Here is a 27,543-nt window from a genome sequence, read left to right on the forward strand (position 1 = left end):
AGAGGGTAAAAGGCCACACAAAAGTTATGAAAAGGTCACACTGGGGAATGCATCTCATTATTATTGCTTTATGTTAATGGTAATTAATGATTCATGATACAATGATTCACCTTACACTGCAATATTGGGCGGACACATTACTGTGGTTACTCGAGGCTTTACTGTACCGGAAAAGTTAAGGGGATGTGGGATTTTTCCATTTTTTAGAGAGTAGTCTCATTACCTGGAAATCTCTCATCACCGGAGGAGCTCTGCACCAATTATTCCAGCTAAGGGGGATATCACTACTATCTATGTGATATCTCAACTGTCCAGAACACATTACATCCTTGTTCCTGAGTAACATATGTTTAAAATATTTTTCCTAAATGACCATTAATACACCTACTGCAAGGCCTTAATTGGAGTAAATCTAATGAAGACTATATGGTTATCATGTAATTAGAAAAAATTGAAGAGTAAATCAGTTTCCATAATAAGTTATTCTCAATTACGGATTTTAAGAAAATAACTTTCAATGTCATAGACTTAAATGACATCCATACAAAAGATAAAAAAATGTAGGGCATAAGGGACTTTTTTCTATATGTACACCAAAACTAAGACAGAAAACCAACAAAAGACATTCTAAAATATTTTGTATAGTAGGGCACAGTTGGGTTGATTCCTATCTTTACATTCATATACTATATGTCAAAAGAATTAAAGAAATATATAACAGTACTGTGTATGTATTAAAACATTTAACTGAAAACCTTCAGAAATCCTCATTGTCATTAATAATATACAACAATAATTAAGTAAAATAATATTCATAAAAAAGTTGGTGCATATTATGCAGACCTCATAATGCATAACATTAAATCTATTACATCTATTCATGCTGCAATTAGCTATTAAAGAAACAATACACTGAAAAGCTACACATACTAAATGTAAAGAATTTTATGATCTGCAAACATACGCACTATAATGCCATATGTGTAACGCATTCTTAGTAATTAATGTAAGTAAGATGAAAATCTAGATCACAATCTAAGTACTGTACAGTATCACGAAAGCTTCAGTATCTCTCATTACTGTACTATTAAGGCTAAGATAAAAGTCCAGAGAATTGTAGGAGCAGGTGAGGAACAGACACTGTAAACAGTAGAGTATCAAAACCTGCTGAATCATCCCTCAGAGTAAATGACTCAGTCTTATAATCATAACCTCGCCTACATTTAATAGGGTTTTCCTAAGTTATCATGTAATAATATTCTTAAAAAGTTACTAAAATTTGTGTAAGATAATTAAACTAACTTATTATAAATAGCTTCACTCAACTAAGTCAAAGCAAGAGCAAGTTGGTTGAATATTGCTGCAATTATGTTATGAGTTATCCAGGTCTACACTCTGAGACTGAACACCATGTGAAGAAATTGTTCATAAGAAATTGTGATGACGCCATCGCGATCCGAGTCATGGTAGCTAAAGGCCTGGGTTAGAGTCTGGAAGGAAGAAGGCACTTTTAAATCAATGAAAAAATATTTGTTCACGGCAAAACATGCTATAACGATGAATCGAAGTTGCAACTAATTGTCTTTATCACTCACAAGCATAATTTATGTTAGCTTTACATTTACATAAGCAAAAATATCTATATCTATAACCTGTAATACTCAAAAAAAATTTCATCAACTTCAATTTAAACATGCCTGTAGATTCTTCTCTAAAAACAATCTCCTCTGCAGTTTGTACAAAATAAAAATCATCTTGTACTGTACATTATTGTTCTATAAAGTTTTGTTGACTATAATTAGTGTGGCTTCTAAAAACCAAAAAAAGTTGGTCATTAACTTGGCATGGTTGACTTTAAGCAGATAGATCACACATGAGGTAAAAAAAATTCTCTAAATGTGTCTGGCAATCAGGAGAGACATTCAGAAAACACATGAAATGAAGCAAACAATACAGTACTCGTACTGTAAAAACTGTAAATTTAAGACACAGCTATAAAACTTGTAACTAATAATATACATATAAACTTCTCCTGACTGTCAGCTAATGAAAATTAACTTCACATTTCCTAATTACAGTATCAAAAAAAAATTAATTCTAACTTCAATCCCAAACTATCAATCAATGAAAATCAACCCACATTTCCTGACAGGTGGCTGACAAAAATAATACTAAAAAGTGTAAAGCTTGTACAATATACAGGTAGTACTTTACACTGTTAAGACCCATAATTAATATCACACCCAACACAGATGCATACCCTCACACAGATTATGAGCTCTTGGTGTAGACATCAAGTGGCTAAGTGTGCAGCATCTAAGGTCTTATAAAAAAATTCCAGGACTTGCAAAGCAAATACCAAGAACACAATGAGTTCATTCACAAAGACAGATGATCACTCAGGAGTTTAAGTTGGTCAGTCTGAGGCACCTAAGTGTTGAATTTTGACATCACTTTTGCGAATGTTCATTCAACATAAGAAAATTCTTGGCCAAGTATAACATTCCAAGGGTTCCCACTTGCCATATCCACCACCATCTGCCTTTTTTGCTTAACAAGCTTAAAAGAACCTTAAAAATAGAGACTTCAGGACGAATCACAGATCATACAAAATACAGCATGCGAATTAAATGTTATTCCGTAAATAGAGTACAGGTATCCCTCGCTGTACAATTGGGTTAGGTTCCTGAAAAACCCTTCGTTAAGTGAATTTTTATATTGCGAATAAAAGAACATAAGGGAAAAATAGGGTTTCGTTCACTAATATCAAAAAACCCTACCTAACTATGATAAACATTATACACTTACTGTACTGTAATTTGTAAACTAACACATTAAAATCATTAATAAAATATTATCTAGATGAAAATATGCAACTAAAACCATTAAGGAAAAGCTACATGAAAGTTAATCACTGGCAGTTGCAAAGACGCTGGCAGTATGGCCTCAAGCCTCGTCCTATCAACACAGCCCAGCTGGGGACGCTGCCTCTGCCGACCTTTAGCAATGCTCCTCTTTCCGCTCTCACACACACAAAAATGTTTATCCCCTTTAAATTTATAAACTCATGATAATGATTCATTTTACCTTTTTGGCACATTATTTATGTAGAATTGTGTGAAGTTTGTTTACCTGAAATTACAAGTTAATAAATAACCATAACATAACTCCCCTAGCTCATCCTGCTAACTCTTGCTGGAGAACAAAGAAATATTTAATAATCCCTTTATGTTTTAGCCTTTTGATGAATTCTTCTTTTGCACATTCTGTATGTATTATAGTGTTGTGCATGTAACTGAATAAAAAAATATGAAGAACGTAATGTTTATCTTGTTTATCTACCCAACCTTACGAGCCTGGTAGGGAGAGCGCTAGGAGGATGTGACCGCCCCAGCTAACTCATGGGGGTGTACAATTTGAATTGTTGCCAGGATCCATATTTATAAAAGCGGGGGAAGCTTTCGTAACACGCAAAAGAGGCGGTAATTTAAGAAGTTCGCATATGCGAATTTTCATGTCTTGAATGTTCGTATAGCAAGGGATACCTGTATCAGAGATGCTTCAACATGGAAGGGCAGCTGGGGTCAATAGGTACACTATAGAGGAGACAACTTTGAAGGTGATATACGGCTCTTCCCCGACATACGACGGGGTTAGGGACCCAAATCCAGGTCGTAAGTCGAAATGGTCGTAAGTCGGAAATGCTTAAATAATACATAGGAAATCTAAAGTGGGTGTCTCTTTTTCTTTCTCAGCACCACAAAACTCACTTTTAAGCTTGCCAACCTTTTTAAAGTGAATTACAAATGAAAATTTTGTCTGTGTACTGATTTTGGGACTCAAAAATACGTAATTTGACCAAATTTTGGTACGACTGAGGCAGGTTGTAAGTCGCGTAGGTCGTAAGTCGGGGAGGAGCTGTAGTATTTATTTATCGTGTGATCTTTAGTTTTCAAAAAAACTAATGTCTTGGAATTTTTGGATCAGACCATGAATACTGCATACTAATTTTACTTATACTCATGCTGTATGAAAGCACCACACCTGTATGTACACTTGTAAAACTGATCAATTGTAAGTGCTGTCCTAACTGAAGCAAGAAAACTTTCAGCAGAGGATTTTTTTAAACAAATTTTATTGGGCAACAAGAATGAGACCTTTATATTACAGTACACTACAGTATAAAGAAAAATTAGTAATTCATCATAAAAATTATCAAGGTACAGTAGCACGTCTTTTAAAATAATTAACCCTCTCGGAGTGTTTCAACGAAAATTGCGTCGCTAAGCACTCCCATGCTGGAACAACCCCTCCCACTCAGCAGAAATGCAGGAACAGCGAACTGTCCTTATCAACCACCAAAGTTCCTCCTACTAGCCACGTGGGCTGGCAAGTATGTCTCTAAGGGTGCAATTTGGGTCTGAATCGCTCTATCCAATGTTTACTAAATTAGAAAATCCATTCTTGTTAACGACGCAACCTGTATCGAAGTACACTACTGCGAGAGGGTGAAATTTTTGACCATGGCCAAGAGTACCCGATGGTTAAGTGTGCACATTACAAGTATTTCAACAGACACATGTTTACAATTACGTATACGTATACAGTATATATAAAAAAAATAAAATAAATTAATATACATAAGTTAAACTACAAAAATATTTAAATAAAATTGTCTTAAAAATCAGGCTATTTTGACAAAAAATTTATAGAGAACAAATTATAAAAGAGTGACAGTCTCAAAGTACATTCAAGCAGTATTCTTTTTAGAATAATCCTAAGCAAAAAAAATTTCATTGGGTAACATAATTGTTATTCAGTAACAATGTTAAAAAAATCCTATCTTTACATATATGGGCGGCTTAACCTGCAATGATTTTTGAGCATTCGCACACAATCAAGATAAATCTACTCATGCTTTTTGGTGATGTGATTAATTATTATTAGTAGTAGTGTATTGTCGTTTGAAAATTGTTTTCCCCCTTATTCAACATTTTGTACAATAGAATAGACATTAACTCTTAAACTGGTAACACTTTCCCACACCCCTTACCTTGTACGCACATAAATTTGAGTGTTTAGGAAAAAAATAATAAATCTACAAAATTACAGAATTCTATGTAAAAATAAATAATAATAAAAAATAAATTCAGATTTCTTCCCCTCCCTGAACCCAATGTGTGTGTAGAACATGTGGTAATGGAAACCCAGAAAAAGTGACTATCAGCCTTTCATTATAATAAATGACTCCATGTATTTCTGATGCTGATACAGGTACATTACACCCAATACGGTACTTCAGATTCGTCACTGCTGAAGAAAATCTTTTGGCACTTAATCTGGGCAATAAACTTAGAATGCTTCGGCTTCGGAGTTACAGCGTAACTAAGCATAAGACATGAGTAGGCTCGCTTATCTTCCTGTATTAGTACTGAAACCTATAGGCACCTGGAGCAACCATATGCCATCTGTTGCCTTGAAAGTTGGCGGGAAAATTCATTGCATAAATTGATAGGCGGAACAGTTGCAGAAAATGTGCATCAATTGGCATGTGGTGCAGTTTAAAGGTTAATCCTTTCACTGCGGTCAGCTTGTGACCCAACACCCACCTACTGTGCACTAGATTTTTGGATATTAAAAAAAATATACAGGTACATATACATATTTCTCATATTTTACCTGGCAGTAAATCGACTACATATAACTGATTACAGAAATGCATAACTCATTTCAAAAGTTGTTTCTACTGTTGCTACAAATTACAGCAGGGCAAAACTATCAGATACATAAATAGAATACTACTGTACCTGTCTGTTTTTTCCATATTTACATTATTATTTCTTGCTTCTATTACACTAACCGCTTGTGACATTTTCTAAGTTACACTGCTCACTTCACAATCACAAAAACAGAGCAAAAAGTACCTCAACATCACAATAAATGTGAGGAAATAATAAAAATAATAATCAATATAATAAAAGAAATAACACTGTGTTGCCATTTGGCAATCATTTTACAGGATACAAGACAGAGAGTAGCCAAGATATCCCCCACGCCCTCTCCCTCCATCCCCTTCCTGCTCTGAGGGTTAACTCCATGTGCACGTAAGAAATGGTTGTTTCCTTATGTTTTGACCTTACGATAATTTTCTTTTTGCACTATGTGTGTGTGTGCATGTAACAGTAAAAAAAATTTACTTATATCTACCTGAAATTGTGTGTTGAACAATAACACAGCTTCACCCACTCTGAGTGCTATTGTTGGTGAGTCCAAGACTCTGCTACACAATTACCCGGTAAGTGCCATCTCAACGGATATAATTTCTCCTCTAGGATATAATTTCTTGTTATCCCTCATTTAGCGATCATTTTGCACGAATGATCAGTTTTTCAGTATGTTTGGCCGAACGATGGCCATCATTAATGCAATTTTTTTTATCGTAAATAGGAAGGCGGTCTTAAACATCACCATTGTTAAAGCAAATTATCGTAAATCAAGGTTTACCTGTACTGATACAGTACAGTACTTTTTTATAAAAGGATGGCCTGTTCCTGGCAGCATGACTGGGGTAACCTAAGTTCAGTCACGGTCAAAACTAATCATCCATCCCTCCTATTACCATACCCATGAGCTCAAGGCCTTTCTATACGACGGGTCACAAGAAGGTGGGGGGATGTATTGAAGGGGGGAGAGCTAGGGGTGGCAGACCCAGGTAGGGTTGGAAGGCACAAGTGAGAGTGTATGTGGTCTTAGAATTATCCTCAACACCCAAAGAAGGTGTTAAGGCTCGTGGATGTAGCTTGACATTAACAGCCTTAATGACCTTGGAGTAGATAGGCCGAAAGCCCAAACAACCAAGAGGGTGGGTGTCCAGGGAGGTCAAGGAGAGGTGTCATATGGACTTCACTTTCCTTTAGTTATCTATGCCTTTACTTGAGATTCTGGGGAGGAATGTGAATGAGCTTTTGGCAGGTAATGTCCCAACAGAGTTGATAAAGCATCTGGCTTCTGTGAGAGAAAGTCCCTGATTTGACAACCTAAAAGAGAAAGAGGTGTGGCTTTGCGTTCGACCTTGCGCACCAACAGTAACACTAAACAAGCCCAGTAATTTAACAAAGCATCAGCACCAACCATTACAGTTCTTAATCTATATATAAGGCACAAGGTAATTTTAGGTGGTTTATACACTGACTACTGTACAGTATATGGTGAAATTATGCAAATTAATCAAAATTACCATAAACGGTTTTTTATTTCATAACCTGGGAATCATTGAGAAAATACAAACCGTTTTACACCAATTAGGCCAACTTAATGGAGGTATATTATACTTACTGAATAATGAAAGACAAAGAGGTTGGGAGGCAAGTAACAGACACTAATGGAAAATAGCAATGTCTGTGTAGTGGACTTAAAAGATGGGAAATATTAATACTGTAGTAGGGGCACAAGTGTGAGAACCATCAAAAGATGAATGCACTCAACCTGTTTATAAGCAAGTACTGTAATTTTAATTCATACTATTAAGTGATACGAAGTATCAAAATCTAAAGTGAATATTTATTTACTAAATGTAAGTACCTGTACAAGATCCTGCATCCAAAAAACAACGAAAGAATAATCCAACCTCTTTTGACACTTACGCAAACAAATCTACCTCTGAAACCACACATCAATGCATTAACATTTACCAAAGACCAAAATGTTGAGTCTAATATCCTCATACTATATTACTACTGTGCTTCTCAACTTCCAAGTAATGTGGGGTGAATGTCTTCAAGACTGATGTTATCTGCAAATCCAGTTATCTTAACATAAAACAGCAACTCAATAATTAAAGTAGCAAAAAGACAACCAACTAATCCTCCAGGTTGAAATGCCTCCTTGCCATAGTAAGTTCTGAAAACAAAGGACATCACAATACCACAAACCTGACTAGAATACTGTACTGCATTGCAAAAGAATTTCCTTAAAAGATTCCCCATCCATTATCCCATTAATGCATTGTGCCATTTTAAAATGAAGACTCATTAATGCATTCTTTTAAAAATATTAATCAATTGATGTTTTTAACATGCAAGTCCATAACAGCATGGGTTTTCATCAATATATTTCTTTCTCTGTAAAACTTTCAGGCAAGATTCTATGGATTTGCCAGTCCCATTTTTTTAGTGTAGCTAATCATTCCATAAAAAATTAATTATGAAAAGTTCTAGAATAATTACAACAGATGAATCAGTAAGGGACCATCCATAATTTATCAACATTTTCTTAAAAAGTAAAAAATGGTCTCTCTTCTGACCCCACCCCCTAACTGTGAAAGAGAGCCAAGTAAATGATGATCTTCCAGAAATAAAATGAACAATCAGCTGTTAAAGTAAATATAAAAAAGGTATTTCTATCAACAATTAATAAATAAATAAATATATAAATAATATAAAAATATATATTTCAAAGTAGTTACACCTGTCTTCCAAGAAATTTCAGAACAAAATACAAAATTTTTCATGTCCTTCTTGCTCTATCATACTCCATGTCATATATTTCAAAAGCTAATATTGTAAATGGTGTTTGAAGAACAAGACTATAAAATAACATGACGTGAAATTGGAGTGAGCTAAACAAAATCTTTAATAAAGTAAATTGTAGTTTGCGTAAAAAAGAAACTTTGGACACTCCATAAAAATATCAAAAATTTTGGATGGTCCTCCCTGAATATACATTAAAAGCTTTTACAAATGGCCAGTACTTTACATAGCTAAGCGCAATTTTGGGGGGTAACAATTTCTTAAAAATTAAAGCACTCAAGCTCAACAAAGTGCACATCTCATTTCATTATGTGAAGTGTTATTACTACTGCTGCAAACTCTATACTAAGTTATTCACTATAATTACATTTAGAGCACCATCAACAGCAGACTTATTTACTTAACTGTGTGTTGTTGATGTCACCATCTAAATCTTAAGAATGAGTTATATTTATCATGCTCAAAACTGTGTTTAACCTACATGTAACAGTAGCCATCTCAGTACCATCGACACTGACAACTTTACAAGATTTTAGCCATGACTAACATATACTGATCAAAAGTAAAGGTGGCAATTCCTTTCTGCTCCTGATCACGCTGACGGAATTCTGATGTCAACGTCTGGAAGAGTGGGAGCAAGATTTTTAATAAAAAATGGTAGACTTTTATCTCTTAATAAATACTTTGGTGCAAGCTTACTAATGCAGCATGTGTAAATATGACTGCCTGATAAGACACCCTTGTGCTGTACCACAAAAAAATCGTTTACATCATTGATAATCTAGGTTTTGAGTTCTTCAGGACCACAAATCTTAATCTGACCCAAATATTTAAGGGTTATACAGGTTATCAAATTGTCTTACAATCCAGTGTAAACTAGACTCATATGTAAAACACATATCACACACAAGCAAAGGACACGAGAAGCACAAAATTGGATAATCTATTCAATAAAAAACCCATATAATGTGATCATACAGAACACATTATAGTAAAAAAAATTCCTTAAAAATGTGATTACGGGTAAATTTTGTATTGCACACCAAAATCCCCTTAAACGGTCCCTAGTGCTGTGTCCTCCACCCACCCAAATCAGAAAGCCCACTAAGGATACAGAAGCGGAGTCAGTTGTCCTGCACCTCTCACTACAATGTGACTGTCACCACACTTTGTGTGCAACATGTTAAATCTTACATGGTACTTGCACCTCTTGTGAACTAGTTCTGTGTATTACAGTGGCTTCCAAGTATCCAATGTAGCTTTCTCGGGATGATGAAGCAAACATGAAATCCTCTCTTACCTTGATTCACAAGAAGTGGAAATGTTGGTAATATATATGCCTTGAGGGTGAATAAGTCTAATATATTCACACTAGAGGAAAATTATGTGAAACTAAAGTACAGGTACTGTATTCTATATACTGTACATCCTCTTCAAGAAAACAATACTGCATCCACCTAAATGCATCAGGAACTCTGCTCTGAGCTGTGCCACCACCACAACACATGGTTTCTAATAAGTGCCACCACCACAACACATGGCCACTAACATGTGCCACCACAAAACATGGCCACTAACATGCCACACCATCAGAAAATATCATTATCTCCAAAGTACAGTAAAACCTCATTAACTAGGTGATAGGGGCTCTACCCATGTCGATATAAAGCAAACTCCTAATTATAATAAATATAGTTCAATGCTGCCGACAAAGTCAACAGACAATTCATTGTAGTTGTATTTATATCTTTTTTGTATTGAGAACAGCATTATTGTCTAACTGCAATGATTTAGTTCTGGTAGTAAAATAAGTTAGATGAAATTTCCTAATTTTGTTGCATTTTATCCACTGTTTTTTGTACAGTGGTTCAGCCAATTAGGTAGGTTAGGTGAAGTAATAGTTTTCCTTCCTTGTACTCTTTAATTATAGCATCTAGGCTTAATGTATTCTAAAAAAAAAAATTTGTTACCTTCTCAATGCTATAAATTCATCATGCAGAATTTCGGTTATTCGTATGCAAGGACCATTTTTCAACCAGAAATTTATTAAGTGGTTGATAGATTAGTCTATACAGGTGAAATCATGTACTGCACCATGCCACTTCCTGCCTCTCAGTACACTTGTACCTCATCAAATAAAAGTTTGAGCAACATAAACCTACTTATATGTGAAAAATTATATACTGTATAACTAATTTGTCCATCACAATGCCAAACTCACACATTCGTGAATTGGTGTGCATTGTCACGAGGCCCCCACTTTAAATGAAGCATGAACCATGTCTCACAGAGCCTACCACTCATACATACACCATCCTCCCATGCAACAATAACCTGCCTAAATATTCCAAAGATTTCTAGCAAAATACCTAAATATTCGTTAGGGTACCACCCAAACGCCAGCAAGTCCTTCCTCATTGTAAAGCCAGAACATTATGAACGGGCAATGGGGGTGTTCGGTGGAAGTGAGGTCAAAATAACAAAGGATGGCCAAAGACACCTAGGCACAGTAATCGGCATGATGGACTTCAAGACCGAGAACGTAACGGGAAAGGTGAATGAGTGGGTTAGGGAAACCCAAGCTCTTCTGAGATTGCTAACACAGAGCCACATGCGGCTTTTGCGACATTCACCCATGGAGTCAAGCATCGCTGGAACTACCTGATGCGCACTATCCCTGATATCGGACCCCTCCTCCACCGTCTGGAAGAAGCTATCAGCGTCAATTTCATTCCCAAATTAGTGAAACACCCTCACTTAACCCCAGCAGAAAGATCACTCCTTGCACTACCACCAAGACTGGGAGGAATGGGATTGACCAATCCAGAGGAGATTGCTGCCACCGAACATCAAAACTCAGTTAAGCTCACAGCAGCCCTCACGGACCACATAATAGCTCAGAACGCAACAGGGGAGGTGGACACCAGTGAAGTAAACAAGATTAGAAAGTCCATTACGACAGAACGACAGCACGATCAAAGTGATAAGTTGCAGCAACTGTTGCTGCAAGTACCAAAGAATTTGAAAAAAAAAAGTAGCTATAGCGCAGGAGGTGGGCGCCTCGAACTGGTTAACTACATTACCGATAAGGGCAAATGGTTTCAGTCTCAATAAACAAGAATTTACTGATGCCAATGCTCTAAGGTACGGTAGGCCAGTAGAAGGTTTGCCCTCCCAATGCATCTGTGGCTCTTCCTATGATGTCGATCACGCCATGGTGTGCAAGAAAGGGGGCTTCATATGCATGAGGCATGACGAAGTAAGGGATCTCACAGCAAATATGCTGTGAGGTCAGGGTAAAACCGACCCTCCTTCCATTGGACGGAGAGATTTTCCAACATAGGACTTCAAACACATCCAACGAAGCCCGTGTTGACGTCAGTGCTCAAGGATTCTGGACGTGGGGACAGCGAACCTTCTTCGACATCAGGATTTTTTATCCCATGGCCGCATGTCACCGTAACTCAGCTCTCGATGCTGCACACAGGAGGAACGAGAACGACAAGATAAGGGCATACGGGGAGAGAATTCAGAATGGTGATGAAGGTAGCTTCACTCCTCTAGTGTTCACAACCTCTGTTGGGATGGGACCAAGTGCAAGATGCTTCTATGCCAGACTCGCGGAGGTGATCTCCAAACAGACGCAGCAGCCCAGAAGTTATGTTACAGCCTGGATGAGATGTCGACTGTCCTTCTCTCTCCTTCGGTTGGCTTTGCTCTGCCTCAGGGGACCGAGAGCATCGGCCCTAAAGCCGACAACGGTTGCAGATATTGTTATGAGGCTATAGTCAATGAATGCCGCATAGATCTGCGGCTCAACTAACTCAACACGGCTAGGATAGCTACTTATGTATTAGAATATTTAATATTAAGGTAATAAAATGGTGGAGAAGGTATGGCTATTGGGGGAGGCTGGAGGCCATTCTAAAAAAAAATAAATAAATAAATAAAAATATATGTTTCATAAGGTAATGTATTCTTTGAGTGTTCCAATGTATGAAGTACTGTAGCTTGTTTTCATTTTATGGTTTTGAGCCATGATAGGTAGAACCAATGGGAAGAAGCAGGTTTTCAGGTGAGAGTTCAGTGGGAAATGAATAGTTCATTTCCAAGTGCAATATCTTACTTCATGTTTTGGTAAAACTAGATTCTTCGGTTGTGAGAATCCAGGGAGATAGGGAACAGGTGTGAAGCTGGTTGGTACTGTATATGGAATACCTGTACATGTATCTGGGTATTTATACTACGTATTTAAAATCCAACAAGAATGACCAAATTCTGAATAAAGGAAAGGTTTGCATTATGGATGATTACAATATTATGATGGAAATGCTTATACAGTCTATAAATCAGATGAAGATTAGGCTCAAGATACAGTACAGTTGGTCCTCATATTACGCGGTTAATGTAACCCGGAGGGTACCGCGGAAAGTGAGAAACGCGTAAAGTGAATAACATAACATATGGGATTAATTGAAATGGAGTCCGGGCCGATCCCCAAACTCCACTTTTTGACGACACACAACTATGTTGTAGTAAAAATATTATCTTAACTTTATGATGGCATGCACACACAATTAATAATTAAGAGAAATATTAATAATATTAGGTTTTTTAACACTTACATTAGTAGAAAAGATGGCTGGGCACACGGGGATGGGCGGTTGGTTCCGAGGCAGAGGGCAGATTATTGGCCCTCACCTGTATCACTTGTATCAATTGTATCACTATCCACCACAGAGGCTTGCAGGGCCTCTTTGTCAAACCCCCCAAAGTTCATATAAGTCCATATCCTCACTATAATTATCACTATCACTGACTTGGGCCGGCTGTAGTGGGTGGCGGGTGAAGAACTGGTCATGTTTTGATGACTGGGCGACCTTGTGCGCACCATTTTCGCGCCTCTTACACAACATGGCGGATGGCGGGAGGTTTGGATCCAAAAATGGCGCGGCTTGCCAGCCGCTCTCCGCGTAATGGGGTTCACGATCGCGAAATGTGAAAATGTTAGGTTCTGGCAAGGCACCGCGTTAAAGGTGAAACGCGGAATGCGGGACCGCGTAATATGAGGACCAACTGTATATATATTTACTTAACCCTTATTCAGCAGCTAAGGATTACCCTCCCCCATATGCACGAAAATGGAATGCAAATGAACATGAAACTTCCACAGATGATGGTAGCTGTCCCTACTTCCACCAGTGATGGCTGCCATTTAAGGGTTAAAATATAAAATACTAAACTAAGCACAACATAAAATTTTAGGCAGTGGTGGTACGGTTCCGCTAACCGCTAATTAGCGAAGCTAACTTTCTCATTAGCGGATTAGCGCTTTTGCGAACTTTGGAAACCACTAGCAGACCAATTAGCTTCCGCTAAATTTAGTTCCGCTAACTTTAAGTCCGCTAACTTTAAGTCCGCTAACAAAATTTATACATGTTTGTTCCTGTCTGTTGTAAGTGTGTGACGCCGCGACGCGTGTCTCCAACGACCGTATTGCATATTTACATGAATAATGAATAAGGCCGATAGGTTGTATGAGAATGCAAATTAATTATTTGTGAAATTGTGTACAGTGTACACCTTGATAAGTTGATCATCATCTGATCTTGGCATGATGCTATTTGCTACCTATGCTATACAGTACTATAGTTTTTGGATTCGTTTAATACTTTCTGTCTTTTCGTACAGTAAATAAAGATCATAAAGTGTATGTTGAAACTTGAATGTAAACTAATGTTTAATTTCATTTGTTCATTTAATTATTTGTGTACACCTTGATCATCTGATCTTGGCATGCTATACCTTTTTGGAAAGCTCTATGTCTAAGCTACAAGACAACATATGAAAATTTCAGCTCTCTAGGTCTGTTTTTAAGGGTTTTAGAGCCCCCCCCCTCCACCCCAAAAAACGAAGCTAAATTCATATAATAAAAGTTAGCGGCTAGCAATGGCTTCCGCTAATTTTTTAGCTGTTTAACGGTTTAGCGTTAGCGAAGTTAACTTTTTAGTTAGCAGATTAGCGGTTAGCAAAGCTAACTTTTCGTTTAGCTGTGCCCACCAATGATTTTAGGCAAGCTCAAATATTCTCAACAAAGCAAAGTAGTTCATTTAACTACTCTGTGAACCACAAGAATCAGTACTGAACTGTCAACCCTTAAATGTTCAGTACTACTGTATACGAGTATATAGCATGTCAGAGATTACTCTGATATAATTGAAAGTGGGTCCCAAGCACCAGACAGTTCGAGACAGTGTGGATACAGCACAATAAATACTAAGCATTTGGCACACAAGGAGCCAGTGTGGCCAGTACTACACTCAACCTCTTTCACTTCCCAAACTGTAGTCATGTGCATTTCACAGCCGAGTGGATTGGAGAAGCCCTGGGCATTAACTAGCCATTCCTATAGAATGATGATGAGCACTATATATGATCTGCCACTGCACCTCTCCAAAATATAACACATTTAAATTATCCTTTTGTCATATAAACACTGTAATTCATAGCCATTTTGATACAGAAAAAAATATCCTGTCAACCAACTACAGTCAATCAATCAGAGTAGCCTCTAAGGTTTTGTATCTTTTGTATCTCTCTGGAAACCCAATTTTTAATTTAATTCATCCATCTCAGTCTCTCCCTTCCCCTGGGCCTCCTTCCCTCAACTTTGCATATTAATATTTCTGCTATTATCCCCTCATCCCTAATTATGTGGCCAAAGTATCTCATTATTTTTTTCTGTACATTTCAAGTTTTTGCAAATCTTAGTACTTCTTCATTTGTTTTCCTGTCAGTGTAGCTTATTCTTAGCATTCACCTATAACACCACATTTCAACTACAGTACAGTACAAAACAGTGACTTAAAAATATGGTAAGTTTATACTTACATGAAGCACTATACAGCACTGAATGAAGTCATCAAAATGAACTACGCCCTTTCCAGATCTATCAAAACGCTTCATCAACACGTCATAAAATGGCTCAGAAAACCTGCAATAAAAATATGAGAGATTAGTAGCATTCTTATTTTTTACCATTTAATAATTTACCCTTTTTAACCACATATAGTCCAGTGTGCATTAAAATCTTTGGTCTATCTCAAAATTTCAAGGTAAATCAAATAAATAGTCTCGTTATTTCTTATAGTTTTTCAAACAGTATATGTATGTTATTCTACATGAGCAGGAAATACCTTATCAATAAAATTTTAGTTAAAATCGGCATATGACAAAATGTGAACAACTATTTTGATTTGTTTCTTTTAATATTACTGAAATCCACCAGTACACAAACAAAGGTTCACTCAAAAAAGTGGTTAAGTCTTCTGCTTTGGTAGAGTCATAAATAAAGAGGGTCATAATTCATCTATATCTCTACATAAAAGTTATTGCAATTACAAGGTTAAAAACTGTTGCAAACACACCAGCCTGTCCACAGAGGAGCAAGGATGAAAACAACATCCTACAGAAAACACATTGTATTAGTATTCAGAAATTATTAAAAATATTAATTAGTACAGCAAGTCCTCGTTTAACATTGTCCCAGACAACGTTGTTTCGCTATAACGTCGCTACTCTTGAGATACCCATGATTCTAACAACGTCCCGACCGATTCGTTATAAAGTTGTCACGGACTACTATGTATGGCGCATCACCCTCTCTCATCTTGGCGGGCTAAGCTCTCTCGCGGAGCGTCACAGCGTCCCCAGTCTTTGTTAGGCTTCCACAGAGTATGTGCGTGCTTAAGTGTTTTTGCTATAAATACTATACTGTAACCATTCAAAATGGCTTCCAAGTGCCTATCAAGTGTTAGTGATGCTCGTGTTAAGAAGAAGCAATGCAAGACCATTGGCCTTGCTACAAAAATGGAGGGGGAACCCCAGTCAAAGCAGGAAGGGTAGCCCCCCTCCGGGTCTCAGTGACTCACCACCCTCCTCCTCTCCACTACCCACGACACACTCGCTCCACCTCTGCCCATCAGTGAGTACAATACAAAATATTTAGTTTATTTATCTTTTTTGATGTAAATATATTTTCTATAAAAATTCCATTGAATTTATGTATGTGTAATGTATTTTATGGGACAAAGGGAGGCTGGGGAACGTAACTAGAGTATTTTATCTATTTCTTATGTAAGTATTTTGTTTACTCTGAGTAAATATGTTATCTTTTGTGCAAAATATATGACATTTATATTCAAAATATTCCTGGTCTTACAAGGAATCCAGCAATGTCAATTATATTATCCTAACTTTAGTTTGAGGTATTATTTATTACTATACCTTAAAATCTAGTGGTTTTCCCCCAAACATTTCTCAGAGAGGGAAGAGCCAGCGAGTGTGAGAAGAGGGGGAGGGAGTCGAGTCCATTATTTGAATGGACATTAACTTGGCAACTGTATTTCTCTATTTCTCTTAAATATTAATTGTGTGATTGTACCATCATAAAATTAAGATGTTATTTTTACTAGCACATAGGTATTGTGTCGGAAAAAGTGGAGTTTGGGGGTCGGCCTGTCTCTTTTTCAATCAATCCCATATGTTATGTTGTTCACTTTACGCATTTCTCACTTTAAGCGGGCCTCAGTGGGTTCAATTGACCGTGTAAAGTGAGGGTTCACTGTAATATGAAAAAGAGATGTCATCACTGATGAAGTGTGTGGCTGGGAAAAGTAAGTGCACGACACTTGATGACTGTTGCATGGCCACACAAGCATACAACTGTGGAGGGACCTTTGCTTGGTAGCACTTGGCAAGAAACTTAAGAGATGCTGTTCATTAGTTGCACAAAACTAAGTGCACTGTGACTGGCTGTTTGACAAGTGACAGTGTAATTTCTAAAAACAAAGACTAATTTATTTTAAGAAAAAAAACCCATGGTCATACCTGTATCCAAATGTAGTAATAGCTGTCCTAAGCTCTTCTTTACTAATGTTGCCAGAGCTATCTCGATCAAAAGAGCGGAAACATTGCTGCCAGTCTGTCACATACTTCCATAATGACCCAAACTCTTCAAATGTGATGGTGCCAGACCCTTTCTTATCAAACATACCTGTAATATAACAAGTTACTTCCATTATTTCACCTGGTTTATATATGTAAAAAATATGTTCCATAGCTACAAAATAAACTGTTTCCCACCAAACATAAGTATACCATAGATCTCTAAAGCTAATTCATCATTTCTTGACTTCCCTCTCTTACTTTGACCATCAACTTCCCATTTGGCCTTCCTCAATGTACCTCCCTAACACAAATATTCATACTCATTTTCACAAACATTTGTCCTTAAAAGCTCAATCAATCTCAAAATTTCCTTCTTTGTTTTACTGACTATTCCTGCAACTGTTAAGGGCACTGATCCAGTACATAATCAAGGCAATACCACAAGAAAAGAAACCTTGGGGGTGCTTCAGGGGTTCATTTATTAATCTGGCTATTATTGTTCCATGTGAGCCATAAAACCAATCTGACTATTATTGTTCCATGAACATCATAAAACTAATCTGAATATTCTTGTTCAACGTGAGTCATAAGACTAATCTGGCTATTAGTGTTCCATGTGTGTCATAAGACTGGAACCAAAATGACAAAAATCTAAAAGCAGTCACTAATGAAACAGCCTAATCAATAATTACTACAGTATTAATATCAAGTGTCAAGGCATGATACTCACGTTGAAAGCAAAGGAAAATTATTATTTGCAAACAGACTTCATGTAGCTATTTGTCCAGGTACATAACCAAATGGAAAACCAGATATAAACTCACACTCAATATCTGAGTGGCTGCCTCCTCAACCCCACCAAAATAATACCTTGTAGTTGTACAATGGTTCAATATTACTTACAGTACAATGAACTTGAGGGTCTCCTATATAAGAAGAAATATCATTATATAACTCCTTGTGTACAAGGGTCTGTCTATGCTGAATAAAAATGTCTGGCTTTTTCAAAATAAAATATTAAAAGTGGCATCCCCATAGTGAAGAGGTTAGTGGGTCTGTGTGCCAAATAAAATTGTCTAGCTTTATCCAAATAAAAATTAAAATTGGTGTCCCCATTGTGAAGGGGTTGCATGCAAAAAGTGCTTACCAATCATCAGTCGAACAGTGTCAGGGTTGAATGGTGTCCAATTTCCATTAGAGAGTGCAGACTGCAGCTCTCTTGCATCAATGGCACCACTTCGATCTTTGTCGACTCTGTTGGTGATAAACATGATTCATTAAAAAAAAACGGTACTGTACAAGATGAAACATGAGATACAAAAGTTAAGTTACTTGTATTTCTGAAAACACACAAGGGGAGAGAATATTCTGGGTTTGGTCTTAGGTGAAGAGACAATGGTGGACTAGGACTACATTGAGGAAAAATTCACTGTTGACCGTTACCACTACTGTACTTACTAAGATGGAACACAGCCTTTGAAAGTATTAGAGGAAAAGTATTATGTTTCAACCATGGTGACTACTGATTACCAGTGCAATGCAAAAACTACACAGAATAAACTAGGGAAGATTCCTATACAAAAGAGTAAAGGCATAGATTTAAAGAAACCCTTGAGGCAGTGGCAGAAGAATGTGTACTCCAAAAGTCAAAGAAAAGAGGAAGCAAGTCCAGATGGATGAAGCAGAAACCCACAAGTCATCAAAAGAAAATACCAACTACCAATTGTGTAAACAAAGCACAAAAGATTATGTATGTGGAGCATGTAAAGTAGAAGAGAGACCCAATTATAATCATTTAGATCAGCAAAAACACAATTCAAGAAAATGCTCTCCCAAAATATTAAAAAAAGATCCAAGTCCTATTATGCACATACCAGAAGAAAAAATGAAGATGAAAGATACTATTGGCCCGCTAAAAGATGAATACAGCCTAGCTTTGAAGGGTGACAGGTCTAAGCTAAGAGCAGATGCTGTACCTTATATGAATATATTGTATCAGTACCCCCACCCCCTGTATTCACCCAAGGAACATGGGATAACACATCAGTACAGTACCTAGGAAGGTGCATACTTCAGGGCTTGAAAATGTTTCGAGAGGAGAGCAGCAAAAAAATACAGAACTGTAATTAAGAAATAGATAAACAGCCAGGAATGGACAGACCACAGACTAATGTAATAAAAGAATTAGCAAATGAGTTATGGAATCCACTAACACAACTACATGTAGTGTATTCAGAAAATACATGGATCAAAGAAAAGTGCCTTGGGACTGAAATGAACTACTGTCAGACTTATATTCAATACTGGTGAAAGAGTGCAGCAGAAAACTATAGGTTAATCAACTAAACATCACATATTTGCAAACCCCTTGAGAAAATTTAGAATGCCATCATCCAACACCTGCCAGAGCACAGTCTCATCAATGCACCAAAACATGGTTTAATGGAGTGAAAATCTGTCTTAAAAATTTACTGGTATATATACTTATATTCCTTGAAATAGTCATAGATTACTGTATTGTACAAGGATCCATGTTTACAAAGTGGATATACTGTACATATTGTAGTGCACAGTGAGAGAATTACATCTTTCCAGCTTTGGCAGAAACCAGACTATCCAACACAGTGAATGGTGTCAGTGGCACTCTTTTTTCAGAGGTTCCACATGCCTGCCAACTGTTTATGAGCTCCACACTCCTGTGTGTCGAATAGCTCAACCGTTGTGATGCATTGATCAAAATGCATATATATAATATATAATATATAATATATATAATATATAATATCTCATGTAGATCCACAATGAAAACGTGGATAAGATAAATCTTGATAAAATCACACGGGAAAAGGGAAACAACGGAGCACCTTAGCACCTTAGCTTTCGTCTTTATTCAAGACATCTTCAGAGGCAACTGAATTACATGGACAGAGAGAGGCTTAAATATACAGGGTGACCTTATAAAACATGAGGTCAGGTCATAATGATGTCATCCACTAATCCCCATATATATATATATATATATATACGGTGATCCCTCGGTTAACGAGCAATCCCTCGATTAACGAGTTTTTTACGAGCTGACCTCAACAAGTTTTCGCTTGCATTTGGCAGTCCACCAGCTGTAGTATTAGTCCGCCAATACAGTAATCAGTTCTAGGGCTTAAATTCCTTACTATTTTAGTAAATATCAAGAAGTTTATACTATTCAATAATTTTAAAAGTTTTATATTAATTTTTTAGTCATTTTAACAATTATTGAACATAATTGAAGTATAGGAAGCTAGTTTTTGCGCGCCATACAGCTTGTCAACACACCGTACAGGCATCAGTCTCTGTGTCTTTTCAGTGGAGGTAACATCTTGCTTCAGACTCGCTTCAACTAAATGCTATATAATGCAGTGCAGTGTTGATTTTAAGAATATAATCTTGAATTACACCAAGAGAACTAAAATTTTATGGGTGAAATGGCACCATGGGGTGACTTCTCTTCCACCCCAATGCCTTCTCTTCTCCCTTCTCCTCCACCCCCATTCTAATTCCCATCATCATCATCCAGGAGCCTTCTACATACACACCTCAGAGTAAGTGTACTTTACTACCTTTTTTGTTTATTCTAGGCAATTTTCGGTGAGCTGGAACCAATTACCCCAAAACCCACTGAAACAATGGTTTCGGTTACCGAGTTTTTCAGTTAACGAGCAACCTTCTAGAATGAATTGTGCTCGTTAACCGAGGGACCACTGTGTGTATATGTATGTATGTATGTATATATATATATGTATATATATATATATATATATGTATATATATATATATATATATATATATATATATATATATATATATATATATATATATATATATATATATATATATATATATATATATATATATATATATATATATATATATATATATATAGGAGGGAACACAAGATGGAAATTCAGAGTTAGAAATTACAAATACTGTACATTACAATATTTTTCAAACTTACTGCTGGAAAACAGTTACGAGGAAATTCCTATCTTGTGCTGAACCAGCCATTTTTGTTGTATAGTGTGTATGCCACTTATCTGAAATAAACAATATTTTTATTATCAGTGAGTGTCACTAATAACTGTACAATGCAAAAAAAAAATAAAATAAAAATCTCACAAAGAAAAGTGTCAAGGAGGATGCAAAGTCCAAAGCCATCTTTCACAACAGTTATCAACACCTAAATCTGAGAAAATTTGGCAGGATATAAGTGATTGCCATCTCTCCAGTTTGTGTGTTACAGTAAATCTCTGCCCCTTCAGCTGGAGGTCACTCAGTGGTTAGCTCTCCCCACATCACCTTCAACCTTATTCTGGGAACACTGTTGCCAGATGCTTCCTACATGTAGCAGACATACCTTGTTCAAATTAATGTACTCTGGTGTGGTGCCAGTTTTCAAGATGCTGATTATACTGAATGGTCTGGGGTCAATGTATGTGATAAAATATAAACTTTATCCATAATCTGTACTGTACCTGAATAATGTACTGCATTAAATAAAAATGACAAATTTAGTAGATATTTCCCCTATTGGAAATTGCAATAAAATACTCAACCAGTTTTGCTTATAAATGTACTATTATCTATTCTACATCAACTGTTTCATATCTCCAATTTTTAATGTTTGCAATTCTTTTGTCATGGTCGTGAAGACTACAGTATATCCTTACAAATTAAGATAAAGGGCAGAAAAAGATGACTGTAACACACCATCATCACCATTTTCCAACTTTCTGAAGTGCTTGGAATAAAATGTCTCAACCTGCAGAAGAGGAAACCAATCAAAGATGAAGATGTGAAAATAAAATCATAACATAATTAAACTTCCATCTTCCTCAGTCTTTTACTAATTCTACGTTTGTTGTCGGGTCAGTCCTAATCTTAATACGTATTCCAAGATCCCAATTTGGGATGACTTTCTGTATCCTTCCTCTTATACTGTACTGTATGTGAGTAAGTCAAATTACAGTACTGTACTGTATGTGAGTAAGTCAAATTACAGTACAGAGGGGTTGCCGACTTACGAACACCTGCCGATACGAACGAGGTCCCATAAGGTCAATTATTTTAAGAATCCGACATAAGTACAACTGGTTCGCAGTATTAACGTACGAGAACTAGTTTGCATGGCATAGTGGTGAGTAATGCGTCACCCAGCCACGCACCTCGAGGGGGCATCAGTAAGCTTTACCCTCACCACAGTAACGTGTGTGATCAAGTGAAAATTGTTGTTTTTTGCTTATTATCTATCTTTTTCTGCCCTCATCATGGCTCCCAAACACAAAACTTGATGCAAGTGATAGTAGTGCATCCAAGAATAGGGAAACAATTACAATGAAAGTGAAAGTTGACGTAATTAAACGTTCTGAAAAAGGCGAAACATATCGGTCATTGGTAAAGGGTTGGGTTTCAGTCGGTCAATGGTCGGAACAATTTTGAAAGACAAACACAAAATTCTTGAAAATGTAAAAGGGGCTACACTAATGCACTCAACTGTGATAATAAAACAAATTAGTGGATTATTAATCGAAATGGAAACATTGTTAGAGATATGGGTAGAAGATCAACTAGCCTAAGGTTTCAATGTAAGTGCTTAACTTTAATTTTTACTTTCCTTATCTGTATTTAGTCATTCTTTTTTTCTCTTAAATTAAGTGATTCGAGATGTATAAAAAGACTTACGCTGATATAGTGCACATACGGTTTGTATTCAGACTTAAGAACGTCCTCAGGAACAGAACTCGTTCGTAACCCAGGGACCCCCTGTATACTGTACTGTATTCAATGCACCTGTACATATAACAGTGGAGCCTCAATGCCGAGTTGCTACCAATATTTAATGAAATGGATGTCTTAAATGGATTTTTCTTGTATTATTTTGTCTTCGACCCTAGGGTACATTTTCCCATATAGTAATTTAAGAAAAAAGTATATTGTGAAAAAGATATTTCATTGTAATTATCAGTCCCAATTTCACAAAATACCAAGGGATTACTGTATATACTGTATGACAGCGTACCCCATGAAAGGCTGAGAATTAAACTGGAAGGGTACGGGTTTCCGGGAAGTGACCTAGCGTGTGTCGAAGACTTTTCTTCATGACCGCAAGCAGTGTGTGGTGTTTAATGGCACGAAATAGTCTTGTGTACCCATGACAAGTGGGATACCACAGGGCAGTGTACTGAACCCATTGTTTGTTTGTTTGTTTGTTTAAAAAATGACATGCCAGAAGCTATACACTCCTCCATACAAATGTTCGCAGATGATGCCAAGTTTTTCAGGGATATTAAGAACCAAACAAACTGTGAAGAGCTAATGAAAGATCTCTGCCAGCTTCAAGAGTGGTCGAAGAAATGGCTACTCAGATTCAATGTCATGAAGTGTTAAAGGGTCCACCTAGAACATACCAATAGTAAGGAGGTGTATCACATGTCCCAGAGGGACGAAGAAACTGCATTAATAGACACCAAATGTGAAAAGGACCCGGGCGTGATGTTAACAATGAACTGTAGTTCTCGGGCCATTGTGAGGAGAAGGTGAATCAAGCAAATAAACTAGATCATATAAGACGGCCGTTCAGATATCTAGACGGTCGGTCCCTCATAACGATCGTCAAGAGAGGTGCTCCCTGTCTGGTCCCCGAGATATGCTAGACTGTCAGTTGACTGAAAATGTCCAAAGGAGGGCCACCAGATTGGTGCCTGCACTATGGCACCTCAGTTATCCAGAGATTAGAATGCCTGCAACTGCCTAGCTTAATCTACAGATGGGCAAGGGGTGATCTAATTGAAGTTTATAAACATCTCAGAGGGCACTACTCAGTCAAGTGTCCATACCTAGAGCTGGCGGACACCTGCTCTACAAGGGGTCACATTTGTGAGGGCAAATGTTTTCCGAGTGAGAATTGTGAACTCTTGGAACAATCTGCCAGAGTATTGTAAAGGCACTGATTATGAACTTGTACAAGACCAGACTTGACCAACACTGGAGCAGGTTCAGATACATTCAGGAGCCGGTGCATACCCAGTACTTGCCAACAGTGCATAACAGACATGACCAACTGCCCAAGTAGCTAACGAGCCGATCAGTGGCAAAGATCATAAAGGTAAAAAAGTATACAGTATGTAAACTTTAAATACAGTATAAAATATTTACAATAACCAGTCTGCAATTTTTTTTCCCTCTCTGCTGGTCTGTGAAGTTGAAAAGTTTGGGATCCACTATCGCTATTATTTTCGTCAGTTTGTAATTTGCCCAAAAACGGCTCTCGAGTTGAGCAATATATTTTTTCTGATGGTTTAAACAATTTCAAAGACACCTTTCTTCTATGGCATTTCCCTCGCAAATTATTTAAATATACCAGGGGATCTAATGGGGCAGCGTCCCCCAGTTAGGAAGTAAGGTTTGGTAATTTTAGGTCATATGCGAGGGAAATGTCATAGAAGAAGAATGTCTAAAAAAGTTTTAAACCATCAGAAAAAACACATTGCTCAACTCAAGAGCCGTTGTTCGAAACTACAAATTGATCTTATTTTCCTTAAGGTCTATAATTGCTCTTATAATTAAAAACATGATTTTCCAGCAGTTTAGTTAGACAATTCTAAGACACTTCTTCCATGATGTTTTCCTCACAAACGACTTATATATGCCGAGGCTCCAGGGAGCAGAGCAACTCAGTTAGGAGGTTTCGTTAGGTAATTTTAGGTCATTTGCGAGGGAAACGTCATTGAAGAAAGTCTTAGAATTGTCTAACTAAGCTACAGAAAAATCATGTTTTTAATTATCAAAGCAATTATGGACCTTCAAGAACTATTTACCCCACTATTACCATTTAGACTATTACAAAATTCAGCTAGTATGGCGGACTTCATTGCCACTAACCCGTCTTAGTAACAGTAAGTTAGCCCACGGCAGGTGTTAAATTATGCTAGGTTAAGGTTAGGTTAGGTGAAATTAGGTTTGGGTAGGTTAGGTAAACTTAACTTTTAAATATACACTTTTAACACATTTGCCATAACTATTTCAGTGTCCACTCACTATAAAGGACAGTGAAATTGCAGCATTTTTAAATAGGTTTTCTATGAAAAATCAGCAGCTGTGAAGTCGTAAATAATTACCCAAAACACTTTACTGTATATTGTAAATCCTTAAGACAGAAATTAAAAAAAAATAATACAATCATTGTTTCGTTTTTCCGAATTGCTCAAAACACATAAAAACCACCAGAAAAACATTATTTCAACCTAACCTAACTTAGGCTCTCTGAAGTGGTAACTTAAAATCCTAAAATTCCTCTGGATGACCGAAACGATAATAAATAAAAATAATAAAAATATATGTTTTACAGTAATATTTCAGTGGACTCATAAGAATGATTCCGGTATTATTTTCTTGTAGTTCCGTTCATTCCTACCACTAATCTATTATCATATTCGAATAAGACGTCTAATTATAAGATAATTTTCATCTATTGCATTACCGGCGGAAATGTATAATAACGGAGATAGCTTTTCCAAATAAATTTCTATTTTCTTCCATTATTTCCCGCCATTATCGTCTGCCTCTCACCTAACACTGCATGTCTCTCGCGTCTCCTTCATTAATCATGACGCGCATGCATACCCGTACACGTCACGCGGCCAATCAAAAGCGTTTTTGCTAATTCAGAGTATATTTGGCCCAATCAAAATCGATATTTATTTTGGGTCTCATATTTTGAAATTCAAGTTCAGTTCCGACCATGGAAGTCTGCGATGGGTGTCACTTAAAGTATATGGAGCTGATTGCGAGTTTTTGGAAAAAAAAACGTAGAAACTATAGCATTTTTTCGATCGCATGGTGTTCTTCCGACCTCAGTAAAGTGTACTAAGAGCAAGACGGAATGTAAATATCGCAAAGACCAACATATGTGGCGTTGGGTAAGAATCCCAGAATGCAACGACGAACAAGAACCAGGACAATAAGGTAAGAAATAGGCGATTCCATCATATGGTGAGTCAGTTAAGTTAGGTCAGGTTAGGTTAGGTTTGTTTATTGTTTTTCTCGTGTTTTATTGTGTATTTGTTAGTCGCTTAGGCACTTTTTTTCTCGGAAAACGTCAAACGAAAAAAATCGCAAAAAAACAGGCCAATTTCCGCCCAAAAGGAAGGTCATATTCGGTCTCAGCACACACAAATACACTAGAAAAATATATTTTTAACTTGCTACAAGTGAACGGAGCTACAAGAAAAATTTACCATGATTCCTAATGGTTCCCGTGATAATGTAAACAAAAAAGACACTTTATAAATTAATAAAGATTTTCCACATCAAATTGAAAAATCTATTGAGAACTAATTTTGCACAGAAAGTTTTAGAACTTAAGTTACACCCACCTATCTAATGCAATGTAAATCACTTCCCAACAAACTGATGCTCCCACTCACCTGTAGAATGACTCAACAGTGTGAGCTCTTACTGTAGAATGACTCAACAGTGTGTTTCCAACTTTCCATTCCCCGTGACGCTGACTGAATGATATATGACGTCAGTACTAACGATAACTTACAAAGTATGAACTGAGGACCTCAACCTTGAGACTACAAGGAAAATTAGAGTTTCGTAAGATGCCCAATGAACAAATACTACGTACCGAATGTCTGTGCAAGATCATAAGTAGTATTTACAAGACCTTAACATCAAAAAAAATCATTGATACTCACATGAAGAACAATAACCGCAGAGACAATTTACCGTCAGCCTTACGGTCCGTGTGTTGTCCGCCCACTGACCGCCAGGCGTCCGAACACATCAAAGTTTCAACCGTGATGCAATATTTAGCCTTCCCTACCTCCTGTACTTTAAGCTGAGACAAATTGATGCTCAAAAGACCTATTGAAATTGGTGTTCGGTTTGTTTGAGCTGAAATTATTAATATATACTGAAATGCTTTCATATCAGCTATCTTAGGTTAGATAAGAAAGATATCTTGGATTAAACTCCTGTTTTATTCATTTTATAAATTTAAATTCGGTAGATATGCTAAATTATA

At 36.9% G+C, this 27,543-nt stretch overlaps 1 protein-coding gene across 4 annotated transcripts; it reads right to left on the reverse strand.

Moving 5' to 3' along the window:
• LOC121856679 (programmed cell death protein 6-like) lies at positions 1 to 27,318 on the reverse strand. Of its 4 annotated transcripts, none has more exons than XM_042352368.1 (6): positions 27,215 to 27,318; positions 18,625 to 18,731; positions 17,418 to 17,583; positions 15,420 to 15,522; positions 9,010 to 9,149; positions 1 to 1,490 (listed from the first exon to the last, which is right to left on the reverse strand). In XM_042352368.1, the coding sequence occupies exons 1-5, from the start codon at positions 27,301 to 27,303 to the stop codon at positions 9,051 to 9,053; spliced, it is 564 nt and encodes a 187-aa protein (XP_042208302.1). In that variant the 5' UTR covers positions 27,304 to 27,318; the 3' UTR covers positions 1 to 1,490; positions 9,010 to 9,050. The 4 variants fall into 4 exon arrangements, with proteins under 4 accessions (XP_042208302.1, XP_042208303.1, XP_042208304.1 ...); XM_042352369.1 differs by lacking the exon at positions 9,010 to 9,149 and adding an exon at positions 21,472 to 21,550 and having other exon boundaries at positions 27,215 to 27,302; XM_042352370.1 differs by lacking the exons at positions 9,010 to 9,149; positions 27,215 to 27,318 and adding exons at positions 21,472 to 21,550; positions 26,939 to 27,071.
• Positions 27,319 to 27,543: the final 225 nt, after the last annotated feature.

Source organism: Homarus americanus, unplaced genomic scaffold, assembly GCF_018991925.1.
Source record: "Homarus americanus isolate GMGI-L3 unplaced genomic scaffold, GMGI_Hamer_2.0 scaffold23939, whole genome shotgun sequence".
NCBI classification, from domain to species: Eukaryota; Metazoa; Arthropoda; class Malacostraca; order Decapoda; family Nephropidae; genus Homarus; species Homarus americanus.

Coding starts and splice junctions, on each gene's coding strand:
- LOC121856679 (XM_042352367.1), bottom strand. CDS start 27,303: ATGTGTTCGGACGCCTGGCGGTCAGTGGGCGGACAACACACGGACCGT. Junction 17,584..18,624: donor CACTGTTCGACTGATGATTG/GTAAGCACTTTT, acceptor GTTATATTACAG/GTATGTTTGATAAGAAAGGG. Junction 1,491..15,419: donor AGTGCTGTATAGTGCTTCAT/GTAAGTATAAAC, acceptor TCTTCCTTCCAG/ACTCTAACCCAGGCCTTTAG.